Genomic DNA, 12,397 nt, shown 5'->3' on the forward strand with positions numbered 1-12,397 from the left:
TGGACCTCCACACAGCTCTTCACAAGGCTAGTGTTGACAGCAGGGTCTCAGCTACTGATCCAGAAGCCTCCTCCACCTCCCTTCCTTTCCCAGCAGGCAAGAAGGAAGTAGTTTCTGCCTGAAAGAGCAGGCAAAGTGGAAGAAGCCTCAGAGCTGGGTGCAGTCAGGAGTAGAGTGCCTGTCCAGCATGCAAAAGGCCCTGGGTTCCATCCCCAGGACCATGAGAGACACAACGCTCCCATTGGCGGTTAAAAGGCAGAGGCAGACCGTGTGTGTGTGTGTGTGTGTGTGTGTGTGTATGTGTGTGTGTGCGTGCGCGTGTGTGTGTGCGCGCGCGCGCGCGCGTGTGTGGGCCCGCATTTTTACATACACACTCAGCATGTCTGATCATCAAGTTCCCCTGAAAGAGTGGACTAATAACTCCTGAAGTGACACCCACTAGCAGAGGTGTGGAGGAAATCCTTCCAAGCAGGGCCTGGAAAGACCTTGCCAGCAGCCCCTGCCAGGACTCTGCCTGGAGCCCTGAGGCTGCTCCGCTCCATGGTGGCTGCATTTTAATAAGTAATTAGTACGGAATGGATGCTGCAAAAAGGCCCAAGTACCTCCCAGACAGCATTAAGCCAAGGCGTGCAAATGAACTTGGCACAGCAGGGGCTGGTGAGAACCATCAGCCAGCGGCAGAGTACCTCGGGAGAGCACCAAGTCCACTCAGCAATTTTCCTGAACAAATATTAGGGGGGGAAATGAGGAGACGCAAGGAGGCTTGAAGCCTGGGTGTGGAGATCAGGGATGTCTGACCAATACCCATGGTTACTGCTGCTTTCGTCTCTGACCAGATAGGGCTGGAGACCCATCCATACACACAGACACCAAAGTTACAGAGACTATCCCTCCACACACTTGACAGTAAGCAGGGCGGGATGGCAGGTGTGCAACATGACATCAGAGGCTTGGTAAGGCCAGCGCTCCAGGCAGCTGGAACAGGCCATGGGGGTACCCCTGCCCACTTGGTCAACATAGGTACAATCCCAGCGTGACTCCCAAGAGCGCCACTTAGAGGGCACACCACAGAAAGACATGCAGCTGCCTCAGCTGGCCTCTTCCTCCAGCAGTTCCTGGGGGAGGAAGAGCCTTTACACCCATTTCCAGGTTGGAATGCTACAGCGGCAACATGGGGATCAGCTCAAGTCAAGCCCAATGACATCTGGGGTCTGCTTTAGGACGCTTCTACTCAAAATCTCTCAGCTGCCCCACTTTACCTAGCTGCTGGAAATAGCAGCAAATATGCCCCTCGGCCCATTCCCCTCCTATGCCAAGTTTTCAACAGCAGCAGATGACTGTGGGAGGGGGTAGGTCAAAGCGAGGGGACAAAACCAAGGTCTGGAGGAGGCAAGCTGGCTTCCTTCTGCGTCAGCTACAGTTGGCTGTCAGAGGCACGGCCTGCTGTACTGTGGGCTCTGTGGAGAGTGTTAGATAAACTAGTGATGCCTGCTTGGGATCAGAAGGGAGAGGGGCGCCCAGTGCCAGGGGGATAAGCACGGGGCCCATAAACTGCTGGAGGAATGGTGGGACAGACAGAGAGCTGAAGGCTCTGATAAGCACAGCAGGGCACTGGCAGGTAAGCTCTGCCTCCCACCACCACAGCATAACACCAGCTCCACTAGCAACCCACCTGCGCCCTTTCAGACCCCCACCAGGCTGGAACCTGAGATGACATCCTTGGCTGCAATGAGACCAAGCTTTCAAACTCTTGCTTCGAGCTTCTTCAGAACTCTTCCTGCCGAAAATGCCACACCAGAAAGGCCGGGCTGGAGCAATTCGACAGCGCTCCATCATCCCCCTACTTCCAGCCTCAGTGGGAGAAGCTAAAAATCCACAGCTGGGGAGACGTGTCCGGCCTGCATGCCTGCCATCGGTAAAGCCACAGGCATTATGCAGTGTCCTACACTCTCAAAAGACCCACTGGAGCACCCTCTCCTGAGGCACAGGCATATTACTACTACTACTCAGGCGCTGGCCAGCTTCCACACTGGCCCCTGACCTCCATACTGCCTTATAGCCCCCAAACCACCTGACCACCACCACCACCACCACCACCCCAGCTTCCACGCCACCGTCTGGCCTCCTCACTAACCTACTTCCCATTCCTTCAGGTTCCTGTGGGATGCAGGCACTCCTGAGTGGAAAGGACTCAGCATATGGTACCAGTGACAGGCAGAGAGCAGCCATGACCTCCACGAAAGTGAGAGGACTTAGGGGCTCAGAGGCTGCTGGGTGGAGCCTAGGCACCTGGGTAAGCAATGCCAAAATCATGTAGTGGCCTGTCAGTCCACGCCCAGGTCTTGTTGAGGACCAGGTCAACTGCTGCAGAAGTATGAAATGCAGTGACTTTTCTAGTGAATCAAGGAACCCACTGATTAGGAGTACACCGCCATGTGACCCACCCAGCTGCTCCCTCAGTAGGTGACTATCTGAAATCAGGCTGGTGTCAACAGTACCACCTGGTGGGGCTGCAGATTCCAGGTGAGATCCCAGCTGGGACATGCGTGAGTAACCTAGGGATTACTCTGGAAACCACAGCTCTACCAAGGGAAAAACCAGCCTCCTGTCCCTAGTGAGACTAGACCTCCTGGAACAGTCAGGGCTGCATGCCTCTTGCAAGACTCCCCACCATAAGGCTCAGGCCTCTGTCATACCACAAGTTCATACAGACGCACCAAGGCTCTGGTGCGCCGTTTCCCGACAGGAACTCAGGAACTCATCCCCCGTTGGGATGTGGACAGTGTAAGTGATGTAAGTGAGCAGGCACTTAGGACGCTGCCAGGAAGAGAGAAAGCAGGAACAGAGGCCAGGCTGTCAACTGTACCTGCAGGGCAAGCCTCACTTAGCAGAGCCAGGGTCTGAAGGAGACAAAGAGGACAGCATACAGCTAAGAGGAGAACCCAGCAGGCCCAGGGAGGCTTGGGAGATCTTCCAGTTTAAAAATAAAAACCAAAAAAAGCCGGTGTGTGTGTGTGTGTGTGTGTGTGTGTGTGTGTGTGTGTGTGTGTGAACACCTTTAATCCCAGCACTCAGGGGGCAGAGAGACAGGTGGGCTGGCAGATCTCTGAGTTTGAGACCAGTCTGATCAACAGGATGAATTCCAAAACAGCCAGGGTTACACAGAAGAACTCTGTCTTGAAAATTTTAAAAGGCCTTCCAGTGATGGGTGGGGTCTAAGGGGCTCTCCCTGGCAGCTTGGGTCAGCTGGCTGCAGAGGTGAGCAAGCAGAAGCAGGAGAAAAGGGGGGGGGGGTGCCACAAGACCATCCTTAGACAACCAGAAGCACACAGTGGGCCTAGCTTCTCTCCTGCAGGCAAGAACTACAGCCTCCTACACTTTGCTCTTAGGAGACTGAATGAAAAAATGGGGACATGACTGCTCCCAGGTGTGATTGAGGAGAAGGTTTATTGTAGATATGAGACAGACACAACCAGAGGCCTCTGGAAGGGTTGGGGGGCACAAAGAGAACACCTAGGAACCAAGAGAGCACGTGGGGCTGGGCGGTGGTGGCGCATGCCTTTAATCTCAGCACTCGGGAGGCAGAGCCAGGCAGATCTCTGTGAGTTCGAGGCCAACCTGGGCTACAGAGTGAGTTCCAGGAAAGGCACAAAGCTACACAGAGAAACCCTGTCTCGGGGGAAAAAAAAAAAAAAGAATTCATTGGAACCAAGAGATCAAAAGGGCATGTAGCCAAATGGCTGAGTTATATAGGGAAGAGAAGCTGGGGGAAGGGGAGCCAGGCTCAGGGGCTGGAGAGGTGTAGAGTATGGGGGCAGGGTATACCAGGCAGGACGACTCTGTAACAGGTACTTGTGAGTAGGGAGGGACTGGTAGCCTGACAGAAACCACCCTACGACCTTCCCTTTCTCTGTCTCTCCCTTCTGCCTTCCTCCCTCCTTCCTGTTCCTGACCCTTCAAAGCACACACTTTACCTTTTGAGACCCTGTGACCTTTACCTCAACCTAAAGAGGCAGGTTAAAATGCTCAAAAGTAGCGGCTCCCATCACAGACAAAGAGCGGCAGGTGTCTGTCCCTCTCTGTTCCCTGCTCCAGCACTGCCCAGGGAACTCTACAGTGCAGGCCTGGCTGTGGACCTCCTGCGCACAGGAGACAACACAGCAGTGACTGGACAGATGTAGAAGTAAGGCTCAGGGACCATCACAGCTCAGCAGGCAATGGAGCTGGACCTCCCAGTGCCAAGTTGAAGAGGTGGGAATCTCAAAGGAAAAAAAAAAAAAGGTACCCGGCCATTGACCCTGAGCAGGAAGCTGGCCACTCTCTCTCTGTGAGCCTCAACTTCCTGTTCCACAGTATGGAAGAAGGAAGAGACAGGTCAGCACAGAGGAGAGCTGACAAACACACAGTGCCCAAATCCCAGGGAGGAAGCAACGCTGCTACCATCCCGGTGGTGTGTAACGTCTAGGAGCTGAGATCTCAGAAGAAAGCAAACAGAATCCTCTCCAGGGCACCTACCAAACTTCCAAAGGGATTTTTTGTTCTAAACTCTCAGAAAGAAGCCATGGGGTGGCCATCTATAGCGTGTCCCTGTCCCTCGCACCCTGGGCCCCAGCAACTGAACAGACAATGGCCCAGATAGGACACACGAAAATGAAAAAAGACCGCATGGCAGGGACAAGGCCAGCAGATGACATCACTAAGTGGGCAGGCACCTCACCGCCAGGCCCAGCAGCCAGAGCCTGGCTGCCATGCAGCACAGCCACCCCGGGCAATCTCCCGGACAGGACTTATCTGAACTAAAACCTATTATCTTTAATGTAACTCTTCGGAAAAACACCAGGAAGGCAGCCAAAAAGACACTTCCGGAACTAACTTCTGGAGCCCTCAGTACTTGCTGGAACCGGTAGGGTGAAGGACCAAGAGCAGGAAGAAAACACTTACACTAAAAATGACAAGAACCTAAGGATTCATTTCCTTGCCAATCCTTCAAGCGATGCTTCAAGAGCCAGCCACGATCTTCCCAAAGGTTCAAGAGATCAAGACCGTGCAAGAGTCAGGCCTCACCCGGATGAACTGACAGAGTCCTACGCTCTCTCGCCACAAGCCAGCCCAACTTCAACAGAACAGCAGGAGAGAAGGCACAAAGGCGGGAGACATCAGGTAGGCTTCATGGGGTCAAGGTTCCCTCATCCCTTTGGAGTCTCCGAGCATCTCCCTTCCCACGCACTCTAAACCAGGAAAACGGAACAGAACCAAGAGGTGGTCGGCCTCCCACGGAGCTCAGCCCCAGTGGAAGAGGAAAGGCCAAGGACATAGGATAGAGCCAGCATGCCCAGCACAAGGACCCTCAAGATCTAGAAAACCCAACCAGGCCAGCCCCACCTCTGACAGCCTGCTTGGGCATCTAACTGCTCTGTAACATACAGACTTGCTCCCACATCAGGTACACAACCCTAGCACCTAAACTTGGTCTAGCCCTGTGGAGATGTGCTAACCAGGGGGCTGGAGGGACCAAAGATGGCTGCAGGGGCAGAGCAGGTACCAAGATTCATACTCTTCTGGACAGACCTTCAAAGCAGTGCCCCCTGCTATCTACAAATGGGGCTTGGAGAATCGGCAAGGTTGCATCCCGGTGAAGACAGAGCAGAGACACACCCACACTGATGGGTTCCAGAGTTCCAGAGCTTAGCTACCAAGCTCTAGCCTCCAAAGGTGCAAACGTTGTATCTTTTACAAACAAAAGAATTGGAAGATGCAAAGGGAGAGGCTGACACCTCCCTGTGACAGTCTGGGTTGGTCCCTACTAGCACTGATGGTCAGACAATGTTAGAAGCATCAATTTCTATCTGAGGGGACGCTACAATGGCCAGCCCGCCTGGGCACTTCCCACTCCCAATCCATTCTCTCTCTCTCCACCTCTCACAGCCTCACATAGCAAGGGTCTAGGGCAGTGGTTCTCAACCTGTAGGTCTAGACCCCTTTGGGATTAAAAAGACCTTTTCACAGGGGTTGCCTAAGACCATCGGAAAATACAGATTTTTACATTATGATTCATAACAGTAGCAAAATTACAGTTAAGAAGTAACAACAAAAATAATTTTATGGTTGGAGGATCACCACAAGATGAAGTGTATTAAAGGGTTGCAGCATTAGGAAGGTTGAGAACCACTGGTCTGGAGGCACTGGGTTAGGTATCCTTTACCCAGCAGTGGAGCAGAGGAGCCTGATCCACCCAGCCCACCCTTAGGACTGGACAGGGTCTGAAGCAGCAACAGACAGAGGTGGGCTGCTGGTCATATGAGCTCCTGTAGGGCAGAGCATGAGGCTGGACCCCACCCCTCAGCTTGGCTGCAAGGTCTGCACTGCAGGGTCACCTCCAGCCCCAGCACCCCACCCTATGACTCAAGGTCCAAGCCCACAATCCACTCCCATTTCCCCTAAGCACATGCTGGGGCAATGCCAGGCAGACGAGGCTAGAGGCCAAGGGGAAAAGCCCCTGGTGAAGCCCCTCCACACCCACATGCAGCAGACACAGCGCACTCACTGCAGGGCCAGAGCTGTCTTGTCAAAACTGCTGACACTGACAAGGGCAACCCTTCTTCATAAACAGCTTGACCACACAGTTGGCCGATCGGATGATGAGAGCTTAATCCAGATTTATGTGTCTTACATCATGCATTCCGCCATAGCAAATTAGAATCACAATGAAATTACATGAAATTATACACGGAACACTCCAGGGCTGTGCTGTTGAACCAAACACGGGTTTGGTTAGATTTTCCCATCTTTTTCTCTATATGGTTATTCAATGTCTGGGGCGTGTGTGTGTGTGTGTGTGTGTGTGTGTGTGTGTGTGTGTGTCTAGGCCATCAGCTCCTCCTACCCAGAGTGCTACGGCAAATTCATCTCAACCACTTGCAGGGACAAGACCAAGAGAGAGTCCCAAATAGACCTATCAGACTGAGAAGCCACTACTCACAGGACAGGACACCAGCAAAGCACCACCCAGACACCCCTGCAGAGGGAAGCCCAACTCTGTCTGTGCATGATAATGCAGCAAACTCCCTGCACCTGCCCTGCAGCCAAGACCTCCATGCACCACATAGAGACCTTGCTACACACTACCTGGCCTTGGCAGCTTTCTGGAACCTTGGTGCAAGCCTCCATGACTCCTTCATTCTTGCATCTTTCATGCTTGACAAACCACACCCATGGTGCCAAGATCTGCTGCTCGCTAGAGACCTGGTCTTGAGTTAGAGCTGCAGTGACCTCTATATGCTTTTATAGCCAAAAGAAACCTCTAAAAACTGGATGCTCATAGAAACAGACTCTCAAAAGGAGACTCCCAGGACAGAGGAGACCTGCTGGAGCCATTGGTTCCCAGAAGCCTAGTCCTGAGCACTAAACTGGCTCTGAACACCACATCACAGAGAAGCCCCTTAAGGAATAAATCTCTCAACATTTTCAACCGCAGTTTGCTCTCCCATTCACATCCTGGACTCATGGGCCTTTTCCTCAAACACCCAGTTCCTCTTCCATCGGCAGGCAGAAGCAGCAGGCTCAGAGGCCAAGCCAGCCGTGGGGGGAAGGGCGGGCAGTATGGAGGCTTGAGGAGACCTGCACCTCAACTCTCAGTCCCCCATCCAAAAGACATTACAGTCATGATCTGACCTAAAAAAAAGTGACAGAGGGCTGGAGGCATGACTCAGTCGTTAAGGCACTTAGCTAACATGTATGAAGCCCTGAGTTCGATCCCCACCACTGCATAAACCAATGGTAATGAACACCTGTAACCACACAACCCAAGAAGTAGAAGTAGGAAGATCAGAAATTCAAGGTCATCTTCAGTTACACAAGGAGTTCAAGGCTAATCTGAGCTACATTAGACTGTGTCTTATAGGAGGCCGAGGCAGGCAGCCAGTGAGATTGAGGCTAGCCTGGACTGTTGCACAGAGAAACCCTGTCTCAGAAAAAACAACAACAAACAAACAAAAAATGAGTTACCAATACTTTGGTGTCACCTAACACTGTCACTCCATACCCATGCACATCAGGAAGCCACCAATGAGTCACAGCCTCCATGGACTTCGCACCTGCCTGGCCTCAGGTTCCTCTCCCTCACCAGGGGAGGTCCAACACACTCAGCTTTCAGGACATCCCCCAGATTTAGACACGGGTGGTTCCCCTGACTGAGAGAGGAAAGATCTGCCCTCCAGCTCCACCCTGTCACACAAACCTGGTTTCAGCACCTTCCCATCCGTGACACAGCGCAACAGACCATTGGCAGGCAGCCAACCTGGCCCAGTGCAAGCGTGTCTCAGGGAACCCACTCACCTTCCCGAAGTCTCGGACATCGAAGAGGTCAAAGGGGTCAAACAATTCACTGTTCCTTAGTCCAAATTTGTCGTGGCAGACTTTGAGGAAGGTGCGAATATTCTTCAAACACAGGAACTAGAGAGAGAAAGAGACATCAGTAAGGGGACAGTATCTCAGAAAACACCCGTCACAGCAGCCACAAGGTCCTGCCTTTCGTGCCCACGCAGACAGAGGCAGCTTGGCAGTGGGAGAAATCCCTGTTCCAGGCTGGGGAGGTGTGCTGCAGCTCAGAACCACCGCAGCCTCAGGACCCCCAGGCTGAGGCTCCTATCTTCCATTCATGATGGTTTGCAAGTGACAGATGACACCAAATCACAGCCGGCTAACCCACACCCTGCCCTGCTGTAATCCTGTGCATCTCAATGCTGATGGTCACAGCAGCAAAGAAACATGCTGGCCTCGAGCCAACATGCACGACAGAGCACCTCACACATGTGCACATCACGCTCATGTGTATGCGTACCCACAACTCCTTACAGCACACACCTATTACTTCACAGGAGCCAAAGCCAGTAACGGAATTGTGCCACTGACAACCAAGCCCTTGGAAAAGAGCTGTGCGGGACACAGCAGGAGACTGTAGGAACAAAAGGCTGTAACTCCCAAACCAATGTCAGGGTCCCTCTATCTCCACCACCAAGCTCCAGGCCAGCTCTGACCCTGACTTGTATGGGAGGGGTGACAAGCCAGTCAACTTCTAGTCCTTGTAAAGAAACTGTCAGGAGAGATGGCTCAGCAGTTAAGAGCATGTGCTGCACCCGGACCAAGTTCACACAGCCTGTAATTCTAGTTCCAGGGGGATTCAACTTCCTCTTCTGGCCTTTGTGGGAATTGCATGCACACAGTGCACATATAAACAGGCACACATATATACACATTAATTAATTACACTTTAAAATTAGGAACGAGCCAGGCGGTGGTGGTGCACACCTCTAATCCTAGCACTCGGGAGGCAGAGGCAGGCGGATCTCTGTGAGTTCGAGGCCAGGCTGATCTACAAAGCAAGATCCAGAACAGCCAGGACTGTTATACATAAGCACCCTGTCTCACAAAAAAAAAAAAAGGGGGGGGGTAATTTTTAAAATTTAAAGAAACTGAAAGGCAGAGGGGAGGAGGCCCCAGCACAGACTTTGGAACACCGGGGTTCCTGGTTTGAACCTTGTCTGAGTGATGACAAACAGTGGCCCGTGCTCCTGAAGTATCTGTTAGGCAGTGACTGTCCTCTGATAGCAGGCAGGGAGCAAACAGTATGTAGAAGACGTTCAGTACCCAGCACAGCTGAACACAGCATTCAAGCAGCAAGGACCAGCACCCACAGCCCAATACAACCTAGGACTTTAGGCCAATCAATACCCGCCCCTCTGGGGCCAACTGCTAATCTGCAGTGAGCCTCAGGAAACCTGTCCTGGCTCAGCAGCAGTTTGGACAACTGAATGGATTCTGATATAACAGGCCAGAATCACAAACGGCATAAGCCTCTGCTAAGCTCAGGGAGACAGAAGCCAAGCTGTGCTGAGAGCCCCTGTCCTGTACCACCACCTCTCCTGAGAGCATACGGAGTCCCTCGTCCTGTGCCACCACTGCCTCTGCCTTGGGTCACTGCCCACCTCCCTGGCTGAGACGTCATCATTTACAGACGATACTGGCCTGGTTCCTGTGTCACACAACTCTGTGTTTGCGCGTGCGTGTGTGTCTGTCTGTCTGTCTATCCGTCCGTCTGTCTCCATCTCACTCTAAGTAATTTCTTCCAAACAACATTTGGGATGAATTGTGCACACTGTATGCTTTATCCCTAAACACCTGAGCATGCATTCCCCGAAACAATGACATCACCCTACATGTTCGCAGCACAATCAAGAAATTATCACGGATGCCACCCAATCTGCACATTATATTACATAAAGGACAACCAGAACGGCCTTTATAGAAAACAAAAAGGAACCAGGCGGTGGTGGTGCATGCCTTTAATCCCAACACTCAAGAGGCAGAGGCAGGAGGATCTCTGTGAGTTTGAAGCCAGCCTGCTCTACAGAGTGAGTTGCAGGATAGGCTCCAAAGCTACACAGAGAAACCCTGTGTGTGTGTGTGTGTGTGTGTGTGTGTGCGTGTGCGTGTGCGTGTGCGTGTGCGTGTGCGTGTGCGTGTGTGTGTGTGAGAGAGAGAGAGAGAGAGAGAGAGAGAGAGAGAATAAAAAGGAAAGGATGTTAAGGAAAGAGGGGAGGGGAAGGGAGAGGAGAAATACGGCAGAGGGTCCAACCAGGACCACATGGGATATTGCTGTCACATCTCTTTCTAGGTTGATGTCCATTAACCTAGAACCGAATTCTACAACAGAACATTCTAGAATGACAATACCCTTTATAACAATGTCCTTTATATATTCTGTCCCATACAGGCTAGGCCACTAGACACATGTATGCAACAAGTACTTCAAATATTCAAATGAATAGCGGAATTTCCCATTTAATTTTATTTTAATTCAGTTACATTTAAAGGCCATGAATGTCTGAGGACCTCTGGGCATGAAGTGTTCCACGTCTCTGTCATCTGTAACCCGATGGTGTTGAAGAGCAGCCAACCCTAGAGGAGTCTATTCCCATGAAGTTCCTAGAGTCTAGATTCAGAGACAGAAAGCATTTATGGGAGGAAGATGTGTGTGAGTGATAGCAATCTGGGAAAGAGCCATCCTGGTGGTGGATGGAGACACACACACACACACACACACACACACACACACACACACACACACACGCTGCTATACATGTGCTAAAGTATTTTTTTTTCTTTTTTTTTTCCCCAGGGGAGAGCGCGAAAGCAGTCCCCCACTACCACAAATTATGCTAAAGTATCTAGCTGTGTGCTTAGAAATGGGGAAGCTAGAGCTAGGTATGGTGGCCCACTCCTGTAGTCCCAGCGCCTGGGAGGCTGAGGCAGGAGAATAGCATATTCTGGGCTGGCCTGGGCTATCCAGCAAGACCCTAACTCAAAACAAAGGGAAAAAATTGGTTATGATGATAAATGCTTATATATCACAATTAAAAGATTTACAAAGAAAGATGTGGAAAGTGTGACCCACAGGCAGAAGGCCACGTGACGATGGCCTCGGGGAGAGACAGACTACTAGAATGAGGCTGCTGCAAGCCAGCAACAGCAAGTGTTACCAGCAGCCACCAGAGTGTGGAAGAGAAGCCTGGGGCACAGTCTCTCTCAGAAGCCCAAGAAAACCATCACCTTCAGACTCCGTCCCCAGCCTCTGGTCACCGCCAGCAAGGGGGCACATTTCTGCTACGACAGGCACAAGTCAGCAGGCAAACACAGTTAAGGCAATTGCAGGAAGCGACAACACACACACACACACACACACACACACACACACACACAGCCCAGCCTGGAAACTGGGACGAGGGGAGGCATTACACCCTAGAGTCCCCGGCGCCACCTCCTGCCCTATGGAGCACTGAGCTTCCAGCCTGGCTCAACTATTTTTTGCCCACAGCTCCTCTCTAATTTCCACTAAGCATTTATTTTAATTCCTCCCCAGCCTCCCATTTTGGAGTTAATTACACAGGTCCCAACCATAATCATGGTCAACCAAGCCAGGCTTCTCTTCAGGGCTCAGCACAGGCCAGGATCCCTTGTCCAGCAGCCCAGTCTCAGCCTAGACCCACCCTACCACCACCCCCACCAGTGGCCACTGAAGCAACCTAGCCTTCAAGAGCACCACCCCTGGAAAACAGCCACACAGGCGAGGGCTGTCTTCACAGACAAGGACAAATAGGACAGTAACATGAGGCTCTACCATGAGGCAGCATGCACACCACCTCGCCTCCCTTCCTGCGACCTGTTCACTTATGGCCTTAATCGCTGCCACTGTGCTATGAGCCATGTTATCTAACACAAAAGAAAACTGAGGCGGTAAGCTAAGGACTTTGGCACACAAGCAGACAGCATCAAAGGCCACGAACGAGCCCATTATTTGCTTCAGAGTGGAGGGCACTTGAGATGAAAGGGTTCTGCGGGG

The 12,397-nt window shown here is 52.0% G+C and overlaps 1 protein-coding gene across 1 annotated transcript in view; it reads right to left on the reverse strand.

Moving 5' to 3' along the window:
- Positions 1-12,397, reverse strand: part of Vav2 (vav guanine nucleotide exchange factor 2) — a 174,775-nt gene that overhangs the window by 126,191 nt on the left and 36,187 nt on the right. Inside the window, exon 2 of the mRNA XM_059259872.1 lies at positions 8,335-8,451. Within this exon, the coding sequence (XP_059115855.1) occupies positions 8,335-8,451 (117 nt within the window). The remainder of the gene's footprint in view (positions 1-8,334; positions 8,452-12,397) is intronic.

Source organism: Peromyscus eremicus, chromosome 4 (assembly GCF_949786415.1).
Source record: "Peromyscus eremicus chromosome 4, PerEre_H2_v1, whole genome shotgun sequence".
NCBI lineage: Eukaryota > Metazoa > Chordata > Mammalia > Rodentia > Cricetidae > Peromyscus > Peromyscus eremicus.